This window comes from Micromesistius poutassou (genome assembly GCF_964030765.1).
Source record: "Micromesistius poutassou genome assembly, chromosome: 9".
In the NCBI taxonomy this organism is placed as follows: domain Eukaryota; kingdom Metazoa; phylum Chordata; class Actinopteri; order Gadiformes; family Gadidae; genus Micromesistius; species Micromesistius poutassou.
Window position 1 is genome coordinate 20,226,189 of NC_140279.1, and position 19,855 is coordinate 20,246,043.

Here is a 19,855-nt window from a genome sequence, read left to right on the forward strand (position 1 = left end):
ATGTATGGATCCCAAAAGGGAATTAACAGCAATCGCAAGGGCTCGGCAAGGAGTGACGTGACTGGAGGTGGAAACTACCAGTACCATTACACACGCAGTGAGGCCGGACAAGGTGGCGGTAATGGATACGGGGCTGCAGACGTGGACGCATACTCCTACACCCTTTCTTCTGGAGGAGGTGCAGGGGGTAGCGGACAAGGGTAGGCCTATGTTTTTCAAATGTTGTTGAGGTAGGTTTAGGCCTTGGGGACTTTGAATGTCGCTGTTTACTGCAGTCAGTAAAAAAGTGACATGACATATGTAATGGATATATTATCCTATCTACCGTCTGGTTTGACCAAGGTTCTCCACAGAAACAACCGATTCCCAACATGCTGATCAATGCCACATCCAATATAATCGTTGGATAAATCTTGATTAATCTTGATCTTGATTAAACACCGACCATGAATTGTATAAAATATATTCTGAACAAATTACCAACTTGGAAATTAACTTGCTGATAACTATTTTTGACGTTTACGCAGTAGGCCTGATGTAATGTCCATATAGATAGGCCTATAGTTGTTTGCACATTGTAATAATAACCAAATGTAGTCGATTTGACAATTTGGCAGGTAAAAATAAATGCAGGGTTACATATTTAAACAACTGCTTGGCCAATAGTTTCTCCCACTCTGGCAGGTAAGAAGGAAACAATTATAAAAGTTAATTTAGGACCCTGCTAGGATATCTGAGGGTTTAACGGTTACCGGCCTACTCCTAGAACAGGGTTAATGAATTATGATCAGGGTCACATGGTCTCATATGACCCTGCTAGGATCAAAATGTACATTTGAGAAATGTTATGAAATTTGCATTTGAAAGTTACTGATGGGGTCAAGGAAAGACGTGATTGTGTTGCTCTGATCATATCCAAAATGTAAATTGTGTTTAGCTGGATGCCGGTCAAGCAATTGTTTTAATATATAGGCCTAACCCTGCATAATTATTCTTTTTAGCTGCTAAATGGTCAAATCCATCAGCCTTTGGCTGGTGGCATGTTTTAATTTTGGCATTTTCTATTTATTACCAATTAATCATGCTTAATCAGTTTAGCTTGTTATGATACCATTATGCCCGCGTCAATTATGGGCCCCATTGCACTCTATTGACACTATTGAATGAGAACTGTGGAGCCCTGGAGGCCTTAAGACTGTAACTGGGCTTAAGGGGCGATACAAAAATAAACCTGACAGCATTCAATACATATCAAACAACAACTAAAACCCCAAATATCCTCCATATCCATTGTCACATGGATATGATTCCGTCGGCTGCAGGCTGCTGCTCATTATTCTCTTCGGCAGAGCTCCACATGCCTCCATTCCTCCTCTGTTCTGCATTCTGAGAGTGATTTACAGTTTGACACCCCGCCACCACTGCATCTCTCTCACTTCACTCTCAAGGCCTTCAGTGAAGACCAGAAAGGCAAATATGTTGATAATTAAAACAGAGCGGTTGTTGAGAAATCATGGCTATACAGGAAGAGCAACATGTTTGGCAGCTAAAGGCTTAGCTCCATGAGAGTATAGCAGTGCTTCTGTTTGATGGGTGACGTGGTAAACCCATAAATCAATACAAAGCCTGTGTGTGTGTAACCGGGTAGAATTGTAACTTTTTTTAACACAATTTTTTTTGACCCCGTGTTTTGGGGGCATTTTGGATAATTTACACAGCAATTTTTGAAAAAAACATTATACTTTCAATGTTGCATGACAGACTCAATTCAATTGAATTGAATTCAATTAGTTCAACTCAAAACAGATTCAATGACTCCAATGAAAACAAAATTCTGGACCCGCTTTGCAAATACAGAGTATAACTCTCTAACATTCAATCATCATCCCAATTTGGAGGGCAATTACAAAACGTGCCTCAAAAATGCCAAATGCCTCAGGCCTGTGTACATTTTTGACCACAGTGTTACTCTCCGATAGTCTTTCTAAGGCCAAACGAATGTGTATCCTGGTGGGGATCACGGTGGTGGTCTCTGTGGTAACCACAACCATGGCCAGCATTTGAAGAAGTGGGTGAATGTGTGGCCCTATGATGACGGTGGAACCCCCTCATGGTTTAACACAGGGGCTCCGGCCTGCACCAGAAGGCCATGATCCTGCAGGAGCAGTGTCAGGAGTTCCTGAGGAAGGCGGAACACGCCATGCAGACTGTAAGCAACGCCACTCGTTTGTCTTTGTTGTTTTATTCATTTGTATAATTACATTTTTAATAGTAGCGCAAAGTCAGGCTTGACGGGACATCAAAGAAAGTGACATTTATTTTTTAATTGTTTTTATTGCTGCTTCTGGAAGAGACATAATTAAGGGAGTGATGTGGCTGTGATGACATGGAAATGAATGATGAGGAGATCCCTATATGCTTCAACCCAGCGTGTTTCCACACATGTACGGCTGCTACAGATGTATGCTATATGAATATACAGAGGAGCCTGAAGGGTTGACCCTCCTGGAAAGGCCCTCAGAGCCCTCCCACGGCAGTGTTTAGAAAGAGTCAGTGAGCAATAAGAATATAAACATCATAATGCAGCTTGGTTAAATGAGCAGGCAGGTCGTCTGCTCATTAAATCGAGTTGTGTTATGAAAATAAAGAAAGCAGGGATTTTCTACAAAGTAGGACCAAGTTATCTCTATCACATCAGAGCACAATGAAACACAATGCAGTAAACAGGGGGGAGTTTCCATGGAAGGATTGCCAAATTTCTGAGACCATATTACTTGTGCAGCCTCTTCCGTGCATGTGACCTTTGACCTCTCGCTGTGTGGCGTGCAGGGTGGGGATGGAGAGCGCTACATGGCCATGGCCAGGGACACCATAGATCAGCTGAAGGGCTGCGCAAGCCAACTCCGACAGATCGGCCAACCCAATGACAACGTGGTCAGAAGGTCAGCGCTACTCTCTCTCTCTCTCTCTCTCTCTCTCTCTTTCTCTCTTTCTCTCTCTCTCTCTCTTTCTCTCTCTCTCGCTCTCTCTCTCTCTCTCTCTCGCTCTCTCTCTTTCTCTCTCTTTCTCTCTCTGTCAGACCCACAGTTAGTGCTGGATAATTTGTTTATATTAACTGAAATGTGATTGCATTATCTGGTTGCATTCATTTACTCCCAAAAACGTTATTACAAAAACGTGAATAATTTATTTGTACGGCTGTTACATTCAAATCTTATTACAAACAGAAAAACTCAAGCTTGATGTTTACACTTTTTTTAATACCGTAGCTACCACAGAATATTTATTGAATCCATGATCTGTTAATCACTGTAAATTAATAATCACAATATTGGGCTAAATAACCTATTATTCTTCTTCTTCTTATTATTCTTATTATTATTTCCATGATGCTGCAGCCCTACCCTAAGTCACAGTTTCTTAGAGCGAATGCTCTCATGTCATATGTTCCCCACTGCCTGCTGACGGCTCTGCCCACGTGATCCCCAGTGTGGAGGTGTGCAGGGACCAGCTGAAGGGAGTCCACATGGCCATCACCGAGACCCTGCACAGGAGGAGGAAGAGCACCCGAGGCAACTCGGGAGTCTGGGAGGATCCCGGACGGAACTACATGGACGCTATGTCCTGGATTGGACAGCAGAAGGTACACATGTGTACCTCTCTTTCCCTCTTTATTTCCCTTTCTCTCTTTCTCTCTCTCTTTCTCGCTCACGCTTACTCACTCACTCACATTGATGACTAAGGAATGGATTAGTTGTGAATTAATTTGATTTATTGAGCAGGAGTCCCTTTGATGCTTGATTCATTGCGGATAATAGTGGTGATCATGTGACCCACAGTCCTCGATAACAACAATGAATGTGTGCACAGGCAAATAAATACTCACACTACAGATACTTACTACTTGACATGAATGCACTTCTGACTGATTATGACTTAGGTCATACACCTCTCATTGCACAGATAACACACATAGTTTAAGTGCAATGGTGGGGTTAAACCTGTTTTTAGCAGGGTTTACTTTCACTGACAGTCATGCACTTTAAGGGCAGTGAACACCTTAACAGTTTTATGCTACATGACTATGATACAGTTGAGCCTGAAGTGTTTCTCCTCCTGGAAAGTTTCCGGGAGAAAATAAATAATATTCTGCCTGCTCATTAATTCCTCAGATGATGGTGTACATGTTTTAAGCCAGGAACTCACTAGAAGATGTTAGGCCTGATTTGAACCCTAATTAAGCAATGTTGATGAGTGAAAAGTTGGCACTAGTGTGTGTAGTGTGTAGGCATTCAGGCCTACCTGATTAGGCCTAAGAACATTCTGAGCCGACCCGATTCCAGTCTTTGTGGGAACCACGGCCGATGTTAAATAGATATTTACGTCTGGAACCGGGAGCGATCTGGACTTGATCCTGTAGTTTGTGCTGGTTAACGCCAGCGCTTGTGTTACCTGTGCTGTTAAATGTGTGATGTTTTTCTACAGTCCCTGTGGAAAACGATTTCTAAAAATCTTCCAGTGCAATTGGTTTCGAATGTTCGAATGTCGAATGTTGGGTGTGGTTGAAATAACTTGACTCTGACTCCCCCTGCTGGCGCTGCTGATTATACTCATCTGGGGGGGGTCATTATTTCAGTTGATCATTCATCTTTCCTAGCACTCCTACTCCTATGTGCTATGAACTGAATAAAGGAAACGTCTAGTTAAGTTACTCACTAATTTGAAGTCAGGGCAGATAATAGCTGCTGATAGAGAGACGGATAGGTATATTAATTATTTGCCTGTTAAATAAAAAGTATTCAAAGTACATGGAGTACCACTCCATTCACACTCTTGCTATTTCAATAAAGGACCAACCTAAAGAACAGTTGATGTCATTGTTTTTATAGTTGTATGTCAGTCGGAGCCATTTCAAAATGGAAATACTTTGTACTTGAATATATTATTTGAGAATAGCTTTGTTAGGAGGAGGGGTATTACCATGAACCTCATCAGACTAAAGAATGTGCGGTGGTTTGTGTTCCAGCGTCTGATCGAGACCTCTCCGTGGGGCGATGACGAGGAGGCCCTCCAGCAGCAGCTGGTCAAACACCACAAGTTCCACAGCTCCATCCAGCAGAGTGACGAGGTGGACCGAGCACGGGATGAGCTGGTGAGGCCTCCCGCTTCTCCTCTGCTGGCCGCAGTGAACACAGAAGTGTCAGCGGTTGTGGAGCATGTGAAGCATGTTGGATTTGCGACGGACGACAACACCTCTCTGTTGCTACAAACCCATGTGCATTCACCTCACTGACAGACCGTCATATCATCACTCAGTCACCCATCCTATTGGCCCTGCACCGATCTGACCATCATTTACGGATCTAATGAAATAGAACTATTGTAGTTGTATCTATATCTTTATTTTTGCTAAAATAGAAAAATGAAGCAAAAGTAAAAACAATCTTTGGGGGAGGGGAGGGTAAGGGGAATCTTGCCTATGCGCCCCCAAAGTTCAGAGCAGGCCCTGGTCTCATCTGAAGATACTATGAATGAACTTTCGGAATTATTAATAATACCATAATGTCTGATGTGGCCGTTACTCCATAGCATCAAAACGGCGACAAGGCTTTCCTCAATGCGCTGGACCAGGAATGGGACAGCCTCCAGGTGAGGGGACATTAGCCTCAATCCTCTGGGTGTGATTCTCACCTTCACTGAGCCCATGAGCTTTAACTGAATCTCATACCCATGCAGAAAATGTCCTTCAGTCGGAGCGAGTGGCTGCAAGAGCTGCAGCTGATCATCGTGGACATCTCCAAGGAAATCATGTGGGTGAACTACAGGGAGGAGGAGGAGCTGGTCTTCGACTGGGGAGACAGGAACATTGACCTGTACATCCCCAAGAAGCAGGAGAGCTACTCTGTGAGTAAAACCTCCTCCTGTGGTTCTACTGTTCTATCTAAATTGTCCAATGACATTGCTTGAGACTTGACCCTGTATTTGAGTCCAACCCATGGGTTCAATTTGCCCAGCAACAATAATCTGTTTTTCATGAGAGCGGGCCATTCGGTTGAGAGTAGGCCCGGCCAGTGGCTGCTGCCAAAGAACTTTGGCAACAAAGCCGCTACAATGTGTTCCTATGTTGCTGTCTTTGGCGTTGCTAAGTTTCTTCTCCCCATGTTGTGCCACAGCAATTGATGAGTGCCCTGGAGGGGAAGGAGAGGGACCTGAATAGACTTAAGGTCAAAGTAGACGTGGCCCTGAAGAACAACCACCCCGCCTCCGACAAGATCGAGGTGTGTACAGTTCCTATGGATGTGACAGCCAATAGCAGATGTACACGCCGTGTTATCATGCAGTGGATCCAACTTTAAAAGTAACACTACAAAAGCTGTGACTAACATATGGTTACACAGTGTCACTTCACCATCAGCGGTACAGTGATCTGTTTCCCATGGGTGTCTTCCTCAGGCCTACATGGACACTCTGCAGACACAGTGGAGCTGGCTCCTGCAGATCACCAAGTGCATTCATGTCCATCTGAAGGAGAACGCAGCCTATAGCCAGGTACTAGACCATTACACACACACATTCAACAACTCTAAACTGTGATACAGAATTCCCTGCTGCACTATATATAAACCTATCCTGACACACACACACACACACACACACACACACAATTAATAGATGCAAACAAATAGAATCACTTCTCAGTGCTACACAAACAATTATCAAGGGCTCCTCGTCCATGTAGAGTGGACGGCTGTTGCCAATGATAGTGAGCAGTAGTTAGCCACCTGCGTGAACAATGACGCATTCCGAAAAATGAAATTCATTGGTATCGTTTTGCTCGCTCAAGTTCTTCAAGGAGGCGAACGAGACGTACGCCGCACTTCAGAAGGAACACGAGACCATACGCAAGAAGTTCACCTGTGACAAGGACACCTCCCTGGACAGCCTGCTGGCCCTGCTTGCGGACCTCGAGGTGGGTCAGAGACACCGTAGGGACAGGCCCGTCATTACGCTGTGAGTACTTCTCTACATCTCAGCCGAATTGCCGTTCGCGCTTCGTCTCCATTTTCTAGAGAGAAAAGGAGAAAATCCTGGAGAACAGGAGGCAGGTCCAGCACCTGGTCGTCACGTCCAAGAGCATCGTGAGGCTGAGGCCCAGGAACCCCGAGGAGAGGAGTGGCACCACGGTCATCGTGCGAGCCCTCTGTGACTTCAAGCAGGACCAGGTGAGGGGGCCAGTGTTGGACAGAAAACGTCCACCCTGGAAAAGCCTCTTCCTTCTCAACTTTCTACATTTTAGTAAAAAAGAACACTGAAATGTTCACCAACACTTCTTGAGACCCTAACCGAACCATTTTCAACTGGATGAAGGGATTTATGGGATGGCTTTTGTGGGATGACTTGCTGGCTGGCTGGGTGAGCAACTGGGGGAATAGGACTCAAGACTCAGGAGGCAAAGGTCTGGTCTGGGTAGAAAGAATGGTCTTTACTAGCAGATAGATCGGTACACGGGAAATCAGTTGAGGATCAAGGCAAACAACCCGGCAGGGAGAAGACCAAGGCGTACTGCGTACACGGGGAATCAGTTTGAGATCAGAAAACCGGGAGCCTTAAATATCACTCTGAAAATGCTTAGGACGCTTGATACAAAGAACAGAGGAACTGGCACAGAGGAAGGGGAACATGCTGACTGAATCCACTAGGAGGGGACGTTAAGGGGGACAGGTGAAAACAATGTGAGGGAGGACAATCAGAGAAACAGAAGGGAGTGAAATAATCAAAGCTGGGGGGGCGAAATCTGACATGACTTTATGTAAGTAAGACTTTAAGTGTGTGCTGTGTGGTGTCCACAGAAAGTGATCTGTAAGGACAACGAGGGCATCCTGAAGGACAACAGCCAGCGCAGCAAGTGGCAGGTGACCGGACCAGGAGGCCTGGACATGCTGGTGCCCTCGGTCTGCCTGCTGATCCCGCCCCCAAACCCCATCTCTATCTCCATGGCCAAGAAGTAGGAACCCCCACACACACACACACACGCAATGAGGATGGATTTTCTTTTCTTCATGTAATTAAAATAATTGTTAGCATTATCATACTAATAATAAGAAGGGCCATGCAAAGTTCATTTCTTAGTAGCTTCACTTTTGTCACAATCTAAATACATGCATTTGCCTTTGCTTTTTCTTTGGGGGTTAAAGATTTAAAGAGCCAAATGGCAGCAGCATGCTCCTTATGTATAAATAAATACCAATCATCAGATGTTATAAGTCTACTATAAATGGTCACAGAAATGTTGCGGCTCATTTATGGTGGTCTGGCTTATTCCCAGAGTGTTAATGAAAAGTAGAAGAAATGTAGGTCTGTGATCTATGTCACCCATTTCTTTCCAAAGGAATGACCAGTACTACGAGGCCATTCTGTCCATATGGAACCAGCTGTACATCAACATCAAGAGCCTCATCTCGTGGCAGTACTGTCGAATGGATATCGAAAACATCAACTCACTCACCATCGCCACAGTAAGGCTAGGCCAGGCTTGAGTTGACCAATGGCCAAACCGCAGTCTTTAGGTTGCTATACCGTCATTTTCCGCATATAGGCCGCATCGTGGATAAACCGCAAGCCTTTAATTTAGCCGCACCCATATATAGGCCGAACAAGTTTCAAATGGGCTAATTATGTAACTAGAAATTGCATTTCCTGCAGAAAATGTGTGTGAATGCTGACAGCTGAATGAAAAGCACAAAGCATTGCTGAAAATGCAGAAAGAGTATAAAAGATTTCGAAATTCCGTTTTGATATTATTGAAGATACTAGAAGTGTGTAGATTTGTTAAATGGTTTGAACGAAGGTATACGGTTGAAAATTGATTCAGTTACGATGTCTTAAGTAGTTGAAGTGTCAAACAAAGACAAGATCACTCTGGAAAAATGGTAATGCAAATTGGGCATGATGGATGGATTTTTAGAAATCGTTTAGAAAATGTTTAGAAATCGCCCATGCATATATATGCCCATCCATATAGCTTACGGAATTTTGGAAAATTTGTGTATAAACCGCGGCTTATAGTCGGGGAAATTACGGTACATAAAAAAGATAGGCTATTTGTTGAATATGATTGCATGTTCATCATCGTCATTAATTATGTGTGCATGTGTATGTTTGCGTGCATGTGTGTCCCTTTGTGTGTGTGTGTGTGTGTGTGTGTCCCTTTGTGTGTGTGTGTGTGTGTGTGTGTGTGTGTGTGTGTGTGTGTGTGTGTGTGTGTGTGTGTGTGTGTGTGTGTGTGTGTGTGTGTGTGTGTGTGTGTGTGTGTGTGTGTGTTCCCCAGCTGTCTCAAATGTCTTCTGAGGAGTACCGCAGCCTGACTAAACGCTTGGAGACTCACTATGCAGAGTTCAGGGCCAACTCCCATGGCTCCCAGCTGATTGAAGAGGAGGACATGGTGGCCATTGAAAGCCAGTACAGTGGAGCCCAGAATCACTACGAGCAACTGGTGGTGCAACTGCCTTCCTACACCCAGTATGCCTCAACAGACTACGGTACACAACCGGAAATACTTGAAATAAATCATCTAATAAAGTCAATATTGTCGATTGTAAGACTAAAAGACAACCGTATATCCAGTGTACTTTTGTGGTTAAAATATATATTTTTATATCTAAACATTTGTAGCTATTGGGTCCGATTTTCTACCAGCTAAGCCAATATATTGCATATTCTCCCCCCCAGCTGTACAGCTACAAAACATCGAACCACAGAAGGTTGAACCGAAATGGCAACTAGTACACCAACCGATGTATATTATTCAGCAGCCAAGCCAGCAGGTCGTCATCCAGGAGGAGCAAAAGATACGAATGGAAAGGATGAGGGAGGTGGAGGAGGAGGAGGAAAGAAGGAGAGTGGAAATAAGGAGACTAGAGGAGATAAGAAGGACGGAGGAGGAGGTCAGGAAGAGGGAGGAGGAAATTAGGCTGGAGGAGGAGAAGAGGGAGGAGGAGAGGAGAAGGACGGAGGAGGCGGTGAGGAAGAGGGAGGAGGCGATGAGGAAGAGGGAGGAGGCGATGAAGCGGGAGGAGGAGATGAGGAAGAGGGAGGAGGAGAGGAGAAGGACGGAGGAGGCGGTGAGGAAGAGGGAGGAGGCGATGAGGAAGAGGGAGGAGGCGATGAAGCGGGAGGAGGAGGCGAGGAAGAGGGAGGAGGCGATGAGGCGGGAGGAGGAGGCGAGGAAGAGGGAGAAGGCGATGAAGCGGGAGGAGGAGAGGAGGAGGATGGAGGAGATGCAGAGACTGGAGGAGGAGGTGAGGCTGAGGGAGGAGAAAAGGAAGATGGAGGATGCGAAAAGGAAGCTGGAACTCAAGAAAGTAGAGGTGAAGAAGGACCACGTGATCAAGAAGGAAGTGGTGCGAGTGGTCAAGGCCGAGTCTGTGAAGAGGAGGACGGCGTCCTCCGTCTCCTCCTCCTCCTTCCATTGGTTCAGCTCCCGCAGCCTGATGGAGCTCCGCAGCCTCAGGGCCAGGATGGAGTCAGCAGAGGGAGTGCTCAACCAGCACCTCCCCATCAGTCTGGGGGACGACAAAGTGCGGGAATGTGGCATTCGTATTACAGAGCTGGAGGTAGACGACAAAACCCTTATGCAAACACAAACACATGCACAGACACACAAGCAACCACGCACGCACACACACACATGCATACACGCGTACATGTACAGATGAGACACAAATATAAATATTCCGTTTGATTCCACATCTTAAAGGACAATTCCGGTATTTTGAACATTGAGGCTCCTTTCTGATTTGTCTAGGATGAAGTAGAGTGGTTGACACCAAAATTTTGACTATTGGCAGAGAATGGCTAATATGAAGAGAACTGGCACTCTCTGGTGACTTCTGGTTTCTGAACTGACATCTCTGTCCATGCGAGGGCGCTCGCCAGTGAGAGCAGAATGAATGGGAGTCGACAGGTTTCACCCTCAAATTACACTTTTCTCATCTGTCATTCTGTTATTTTTTGTCAAGTAATTTGAGAGTCACATTCAAAAGGGGGGCTAAAAGAATACACTCAGCTGAATATTGCATTTTTTCAGTTCACTTAACTGTTCTAAAAATCTGTTCAAAAAGATGATGACGTCACTGCCAGTGGTCCTGCTTTATGGCAAGTTCTGAGTCACTTTGGCACTTCTGCATATATAATATATATATCATATATATACATATAATATATAACAATTAACCTCGACGGAAAGTCCTCCTTAAGATAATGTTTCTGATTCTGCTTCAGCTTCAAAAGCCATCAAGCGGGGCCATCAAGTCCGTCCCTGACCAATCAGCATTCATTAGCAGAATGCTAGTGTGTACTGTAATGTAACTGTAATAAATCGAAAGGACATAAGTACTCATTCATTCAACTTTTGAACTATAATCTATATTGAACATGGGGAATCTACAATACAATCTGCGATATTTCAACGACAAGCAGGTGAAAGAGATACATTTAACCATCTAGCCCCATAGACCCCCATTCAATCTGCACTCATTCGATCACCCCCAGTGGCGATTCTAAATGAGACAAATACCCGAGACAGGACCAATAGTCAAAATTTCGGTGTCAACCACTCTATTTCATACTAGACAAACCAGTAAGGGAGCTCAATGTTCAAAATACCGGAATTGTCCTTTAGTGCATAGGGATTGACACTGCGTGCATGTGTTTGCGTTGTGTTCAGATGGTACAACAAGACATTGACGACATCCAGGGGGACATCCTGCGTATCAAGGACGTGATTCTGATGGAGGTCGAGGGCATGGCCGATGCTGACAAAGCCCAGTTCCTACGCAGTGAAATCGGGGGAATCACCCAAAGACTGAGTCTTCTGTATTCCAGCCTCTCAACTTACCTGCAGAGGTACAATGACACACGCACACACGCACACGCACACACGCACAAATGCTCTCCCATATACACACCCCAATTAACATTAGCCATTCCTAGAACAATACAAAATACCATTCAAAGCTCTAAATGTGTCAGAAGGTAGCAGCTTTAGAATTTGATCACATTAACAATCCACACCTCCCTCATGTTATTTTCCTAAAATGTACTTTATTCTTTTATTTCTCTTACTCAGGCTGCGGGCCCTCAGGAACCTTCTGGAGAGTGTGTCACACGGTGAAGACATAGTGAAAGTGCATGAGGCCAGGCTGACAGAGAAGGATACCACTTCCCTCTCACCCGCAGAGGTAGAGGACTACATCATGTACCTCAAGGTAATGCTCTATGTTCATCATTGGTCCTTATCATCCAATGCCTTTTACAGTGTTTGATGAGGATTCTGTTACAAGTCATGCTTACTGCGCACATGACTGGGTGTGGCATGGGAGTACAAAGACTATCTAATTGACGTCATCTGACATCATTCTTTTTTGCTAATCTGGTACCAAATGAAAGCCCCTAGCCGCTGACTTGTAGTAAAGCGTGCAATGAATGTACTAGGAACACTCCTAATGTTCACTATTCTTCCTTGCGGTCCCGAAACACTCAATTCCTTACTCCTCTTCCGCTACTCATTGACACTTCACCATTTGTCGTCGGTTGTAGAATGTGAAGGTTGAGTTGGACAAAAAGAGGGACGTTTTTAACTCCATGGAGGCAGAGATGGAAAAGGTGAACAACTGGAACAGCCAGGTGGGCGACTCCCACAGGTGTGATATGGCCACGTACAGCGAGCAGGTGGGCCAGTTGACCAACCGCTGGAGACGCATCCATACCCAGATTGACTGCAGGTGTGTTCTCAGCCCCACGTCACATACACAAATACATGACCACACACCCTTTTGCATGAATGCATGAACTATGACTGGGTCTTGTGTATGTGTTTGACCATGTGTTTTTCCTCCTCCAGACTGAAGGATCTGGAGTTCTACGTTCTCCAGCTGCAGCAGTACAAGAACCACAGCACTGCCCTTGATGAGTGGATCGACTCCACACAGAAACGCCAGAAGGCCCTGCAGTCCACCAAGACAGAGGACCTCGAAGCTGTCGTCCTACACATCAGCCAACAGAAGGTCTTTTACCTGCTCATTTTATGGTCCAAGACGTGGGTGTCAATCATAAGAAATGCAACATGACCTAAAGGAACATCATTTGCGTTTCTCAGGCACTGAATTCTGAGATCAAGGAGAAGAGAAGGACATTAGATAATGTGCTGACCGAGTCTGGGGACTGTGTGAGCTCCATCAAGGTAATCAACAGACATCACATATGCACTGAAAATCCATTGGAATGCTATCCTGTTCCTTTTATTATTGTTCTCAATGTAAACTGTTGTTTTATAGGACTATGAATCAGACCTTGCCGCCTATGGCTCGGGATTAGAGACTCTTCTCAACATCCCCATCAAGAGGACCATACTGATGTCTCCATCTACAGAGCTTAATCAAGAGGTAGTCTCACAAATCAGACTTTAGATTAATATCTGGGGGGGGCTTAGCTCAGGAGGTAGAGCAGGTTGACTTGTAACCGGAAGGTTGCTAGTTCGATCCCCAGCTCCTCCTAGTGTCAATCCCTGAGCAAGACACTTAACCCTAACTGCTCCTGACGAGCTGGCTGTCGCCGTGCATGGTTGACTCTGCCGTCGGTGTGTATTAACCGTTGTAAGTCGCTTTGGATAAAAGCGTCTGCTAAATTCCCTTAATGTAAATATCTAGTCTTGGTGAATTGACACTGAATGAATGACACTAAGGTTTCAAAAGCACTTGCCCATAGGGCAAGTACAGGTCATGTTCGACTTGCCCGAATGTAATTTTCATCTGCCCAAATTAAAATCAGAATTGTGAACAGGCATCTTTTTGCCAGGCACCTGGCCTGGTTTTGGGGTGCTCAGAAAACTCATCTTAGCTCAGACTGAAGCTGAATGTTAGCTTCCACACATGTACGTTTAAAAAAAATAACAAACTTCTCTTGGTTTACTTATTTACCTAACGGTCACATCGTGCCATGAAGTGATTTCAGTCCACCGTTGCAACCTATTAAAGCTATCGCCCAGTTATATGTAGACCTGCATGGTTTTATCTGGATTTTATGCAAATGTACCTAACTAAATGTCCAAGGTAGTAGCAAAGATATGTCATTTTTAACTTTCACATTTCTTGTAGGTCTAACTGAATAATCACAATCGCGTTTACAGTAGTGTTATCACGATACTGGATTTTCTAATCTCGATACAATGCCTGGAAAAATATTGATATTCTATACCATTTTTGATACCAGGGGAAAACAGTTTTTTTCAGAAAATAACATACCCAAAGTAAATAGAGTATATCTCCAAAACTGCAAGGGCTTTAATATGTCATCTTGGTGCCAATAGAAAGATTGTTGTGCAAGTGAAATATTCAATGTGGATACTTCTTGGTTAGAGTTAGAACAGATAAAGTTAAAGCTAGAACACAGCATAAGTGGAAGATTACATTTCCACCTGAAATAATTATCAGTTGGTCATTATCAGTTGGTAGCACTGTCATACTATGAGACAGGTAGATATCTTAAAATTTTGACACTTGACACCTCTATTTAAAGTTCAGGGCAAATTGAATCGAATGACACCAAGCCAAACACTCGCAAATACACATATGGCCACTAGATTGCGCTGAAGAACATGTTTAGTTGCAAAATTTGGCCCAGACACTGGATTATCTGTTTATGGTGGTTTTATGTGATCAGATTCAACTTTGTGGACAAAAATCACAAGGGTAAAACTAAATTTTTGGTTGTTAAAGGTGCCATGACATGCCACCAGGTGTGGTGTGATTAGCCGTTACAAGCCGTTTTGGAAATCAGCCCCTTATGACGTCATGAGGGGCAGAAAGTGGGCGTGTCCACATAGATGTGTAACGGATAGATGAGCAATGTTTGCTACAGTCCACTGGGTAGGCTGGTAGACTGATCTATCCAGCACACATCTAGGTGGACACGTCCACCTGTGATAATCATATAATAATAATCATAAGAGACAGATTTTCAAAACGGCTTGTAACGGCTAATCACACCACACCTGGTGGCATGTCATGGGACCTTTTACAAACCCTCAAAAATCCACTTGCCCGTTCGGGCAACTTCAATCAATCCCTCGTTTCACTTTCTTTTGCTTCATCTTTCGACCAATCATGTCGCTGAGGGCAGGGATTTGTTAGTGGGTAATTGGCAAACCCAAACTGTGTAAGTAAGCATGTATTGGTTTACAATCGACAATGTGTAGACTGGAGGCTGTAGAAATATACTTATATATTATAGCCTTATAAAATCGGCTTCTGGAAGCTTTTTCCACTCACGCTAATTTGTTTCTCTCTGGTAGAATATCTCTGTAACGAATACAACAAACATTTTGTAATCTCTTCTGCAGGCTGTGGAAATGCAGACTCGCTACATGGAGCTGTTCACTCTTTCTAGTGACTACTACACATACCTGGGAGCAATGCAGAAAAATATGGAGGAGCTCAAGGTATCCCAATATGTTAAATGTATTACAATTATATTCTAACTAAACTCACTTCCAACATGTTGGCTCCAGCACATCAGTGCCCAAATATTGGTCTTTGAATGTTCATTGTTTAAAACATGACATTATATTGAAGAATATAAACTAATAAGCCAGGGTTTTGGCTGTTTCTTCACACATCTTTGTGTTGTGTCTCGCATTAGATTCGTAATACCAGAATTGATCTTCTGGAGGAGGAGCTCCGGCTGCTGAAAGGGTCGACCGAGGGCCACACCACCAAGTACCGGGAGCTGCAGGATGCTCTCGCCCGCTATAAGCTGGAGCTCTCCAATTCCAAGGAGCAAAAGGAAGAATATGAGAGTCTGCGTCAGAGGCTGGCTGATGAGTCGGCAAGGGTGAGAGAGCTGCAGTTGGAGACATCAAAGGTAAGGGCTGTTTGCATTGCTGAGATGAAAAGCTTTAAGCTCAGCTATGAATCCCAGATCCAGGCCAGTCACGCAGACATTAAGCATCTCGCCGCCCAGCGGGAGGACGCTGCAACTGAGCAGAAGCTGCAGTGTGATCGCATGGAGGCGGAGAGGAAGGATCTGCAGGAGGAACTGACCAGGCACTTGCTGTCAATTGGCGAGGCTGAGGAGGGCAGGAGGAGGGCAGAGCAGCGGGCTCTCAATCAGCTCTCTGTTATCACGGAGGAGGGACGCCGGAGGAGAGACCTGGAGGACCAGCTGGAGGCGCTGATAAGGCAGAGAGAGGCAGACGATGCCCAGCACAGGGTGGAGCTGGTTGAACTCACAAAGACGCTAGAAGAGAAGAGTGCCCAGGTGGCATACGTCACACATAGCCTGTCGGAGGAGACACGTAGGAGAACAACCATAGAGGAAGGCCAGAATGTTTTAGAGGAGACCCTGGCCAAGCTACACATGGAGCTGGCTAGCTCCTCCGTATCTATCGCAGGGTTGAAGGAGTGTGAAGAGGGACTTGAGAGGATGCACTTTGAGATTGAGAGGCAGGTTAGCGAAAGAAACAGAGCAGAACAGAATGTCAGCAGGTTACAGGGCCGCATAAAGGACCTTCAGTCCGTAAGAGACGCGCTGGAGAGCCAGGTAGAGGTGCTCAGGAAGTCCAATCAAGAGGAAGTGAATCAAAGGAAGATGGTAGAAACTGAGCTGGAGCAGACCACACTCACAATAAGGGAGTATACCAGTAACATCAACTTGCTGCTTAAAAGCCAAGAAAAGGCCACCATTGCAGAGAGGAGAGTTGAGGAGGATATGCTAAGGTTGAAAGGTGAACTGGACCAAAGCTTGAGACAAAACAAGACCTCTTCAGATCACCTGAATAAGTTAAGTTTTGAACTGAAGGCCCTTCAGCAAAACCTCCTCCAGGAGCAGGCATTTGTAAAGGAGGCAAATCTTTGCAAGGAGAACCTTTACAAATCTATCGAAGACAAGAGTGAGGCATTGAACCAGAACTCTGTTGAGCTTCAGAAGTGGAAGGAGAAGACAGAAACCCTGACCAAAGAGAGGGTGAGATTGGAGGAGGTGCTGCTAGTCGTAAGCCACGAGAAAGATGAGCTTCTAAGATCCAAACTGGGAAGTGATGAAAAGCTGGTCACTCAAGTCTCTGCCTTGGAGCTCCAGTTGCAGAGTAGTAACTGCAGAAGTTTAGACTACAATAACCTTGTCACAGAACTTTCCACAGAGAGGGAAAAACTCAAGCAGGAGATAGAGAAAACCCAAAAGCAGTTGATTGAGGTACATAGAAACTTTAGTTCTGGACTGCTTTAATCTTTCCAGATAGTCTACTCCAGATTTCTAGTAGTGAATGACTGTCGGTCATCCCTTCTTCTGCATGCATGAACACCTGCTGATGCCTGAGTGATGCACTTTTCGTGAATTATTTGAACACAGATACCATTATGTGTTTAAATATGATTGCATGCAAACCATTCACATGTAATCTGTGGCTCTCCCTATTCCCTAGCTGCAATCCTAGCTCACAACCTCAAGTGTATTCTTTGTATACTGTATACACTTTTATCTGCATGTCTTTTTCCTTTTGTTCTGTTTGGAATCATGCTTTTGTTTCTCCAAATTAATTTCTGTGTCATTTTATTTGGTCCACGAATGCAAAGTGAACATTTTCAAAGCTACAATCAGCAATTTGAACACTTGTTGACATTTTTTTTACTTAACAAAAAAAAATACTTAGCTTTACAAAAACATGATTCTTACAATTGATGCCTAGTTGCTTTATTTCACATCTCATCAAAACATTTTCTTGTTGTAGTCTGTAGTCTTCTTGTATTAGTGTGATATTCGCAAAATATAAAACACAATGTTGTAATGTATACTAGGATGCGATTGGTGATGTGCAAGTTGTATATGAAATTGAAATATGAATTGAAACAGTTACACATAGTTGTCCATTTGAACTGAGTTGATATCCTATGTGGCTGTAATGCCATTAAAAATATTGGCACTATACTTACTAACTTACTAACATTGTAAAAATCATGTAACAAATTTTTAATCATAAGTCTTCAACTTATTTGCTCATCATTATTAGCATTTACTTAAAGTGGCAATCCCAAACGTTTGGTGGTGGTTCTCTTTGTTAGACTTTTGGCAAAAAACATACATTTTTCCATAGACACCTATGGACCATGACAATACTCCAAATACAATTAATATTTAATAAGTGGACCATAGACTCAATCACCATTGTTCAATCACCTCATGGTGCAATAGATGGTGACTTTTATTTATATGAAAATCTTAGAGATTGCCATTTTAACAGAACCTTTTTGTAAATAGTGGTTTTATAACATAAACATATACATTTTGAAGTGCATATTAGTTATTGTTGGATTTATTTGAATTAATTAATCTATATATTCAATGTCATTTTACCCTTATTAATGTTGTTTCTTCCATTTCTCTTTATTTCCTATTTGCAGACTACTGAAGATCTTGAGCACACCAAGCTATCTCTGGAATCGGAGTGCCACATCAAACAATGTCTACAGGAAGAGAACGATAGGCTAAAGAATGAATTTAGGTTCTTGAAGGACAAATATGACAGCAAGGAGAGCCAAACAAGACAGTACGACTCTGACAAGGAACGCTTTGAACAGGAGAAAAATGACCTTAAAGGTGAGATACAGAAGCTAAGAAAGGAGTCAGAGGTGGTTATTTCCAGAAAAACAATGGCGACTGAGCTAAAGGCAGTGAGAGAGCCTCCAAACCCTATCTTTGATGGTGTTCGCAAGACAGTCACAGCGAAACAGTTACATGATTGTGGTGTGTTGGATGAACTAACATTTAACAAACTGTTGGAAGGGGAAAAGAGTGTCCCAGCTGTGTCTGTTGACAAAAAGGTCATTCTTAAAGGGACTGGACCCATTGCTGGGGTAGTGATTGCTAGTCCGAAAGGTACATTCTCCTTGTCTGAGCCCTTAAGTAAAATGTCCCTGAGTGAAGCCAAAAAAGAAAACCTTCTTCCTCTCGATTGTGCTGATCTTCTTTTGGATGCCCAAGCTGCCACAGGGCACATGATTGATCCTAGACTGAATCAGAAGTTGACAGTGGAGGAGGCCTGCGACCAAGGGTTGGTGGATGAAAACGACCGCCAGAGATTGCTTGCTGCTGAGGCAGCTGCTGTGGGCTACCATGATCCTGAAACAGGGAAACCGTTATCAGCATTCCAGGCAATGAAGAAAGGATTGATTGACAAAAGCACAGCACTGCGTCTGCTTCAAGCACAGGAGTGTACAGGTGGCATTCTAGATCCCATGCTTAGTGTATTCCTCCCAAAAGACATTGCCATGGAGTGTGATCTGATCAATGAGGATATGTATCGGGCTTTGAATCAGAGGCCTGAGCTCTACATGGACCCAGAAACAGAACTGGGTGCCAGCTATATATCACTTAAAAGAAGATGCCAAACAGAGCCAAACACAGGACTACTGCTTCTTCCAGTCTCCAAAAAGCTAGACCCATCCAAACTGGTGTTTGACGGTGTACGCAAACCAGTTACAGCAAAGCAGTTGAATGATTGTGGTGTGTTGGATAAACCAATGTTAGATCAACTGTTGAAGGGGGAAATAAGCGTCCAAGATGTGTCTGTTGACAAAAAGATAATACTCAAAGGGACTGGACCTATTGCTGGAGTTGTTATTGCAAGTGCGAAAGGTACAGTGTCCCTTTCTGGGCCCTTAAGTAAAATGTCCCTGAGTGAAGCCAAAGAAAATGATCTTCTTCCTCTCGATTGTGCTGATCTTCTTTTGGATGCCCAAGCTGCCACAGGTCACATGATTGATCCCATATCAAATCAGAAGTTGACAGTGGAGGAGGCCTGCGA

At 44.0% G+C, this 19,855-nt stretch overlaps 2 protein-coding genes across 2 annotated transcripts; both read left to right on the forward strand.

Moving 5' to 3' along the window:
• On the forward strand, nt 1-8,537 carry LOC311353154 (desmoplakin-A-like; the record flags this gene model as incomplete). The annotated part of the gene is made up of 13 exons (XM_084472975.1): nt 1-200; nt 2,125-2,209; nt 2,830-2,942; nt 3,490-3,643; nt 5,027-5,152; nt 5,590-5,649; nt 5,737-5,904; nt 6,174-6,278; nt 6,454-6,549; nt 6,845-6,970; nt 7,071-7,223; nt 7,851-8,005; nt 8,390-8,537. 13 exons carry the CDS (start codon nt 1-3, stop codon nt 8,535-8,537), a joined length of 1,689 nt encoding a protein of 562 aa, XP_084329101.1.
• A 1,788-nt stretch (nt 8,538-10,325) lies between these two features.
• LOC311353155 (desmoplakin-B-like) lies at nt 10,326-19,488 on the forward strand (the record flags this gene model as incomplete). Its single annotated transcript, XM_084472976.1, has 12 exons — nt 10,326-10,613; nt 11,726-11,904; nt 12,128-12,266; nt 12,598-12,782; nt 12,902-13,064; nt 13,157-13,240; nt 13,335-13,442; nt 15,398-15,496; nt 15,697-17,247; nt 18,453-18,648; nt 19,033-19,102; nt 19,368-19,488. The coding sequence occupies 12 exons, from the start codon at nt 10,326-10,328 to the stop codon at nt 19,486-19,488; spliced, it is 3,183 nt and encodes a 1,060-aa protein (XP_084329102.1).
• Between the last annotated feature and the right edge of the window lie 367 nt (nt 19,489-19,855).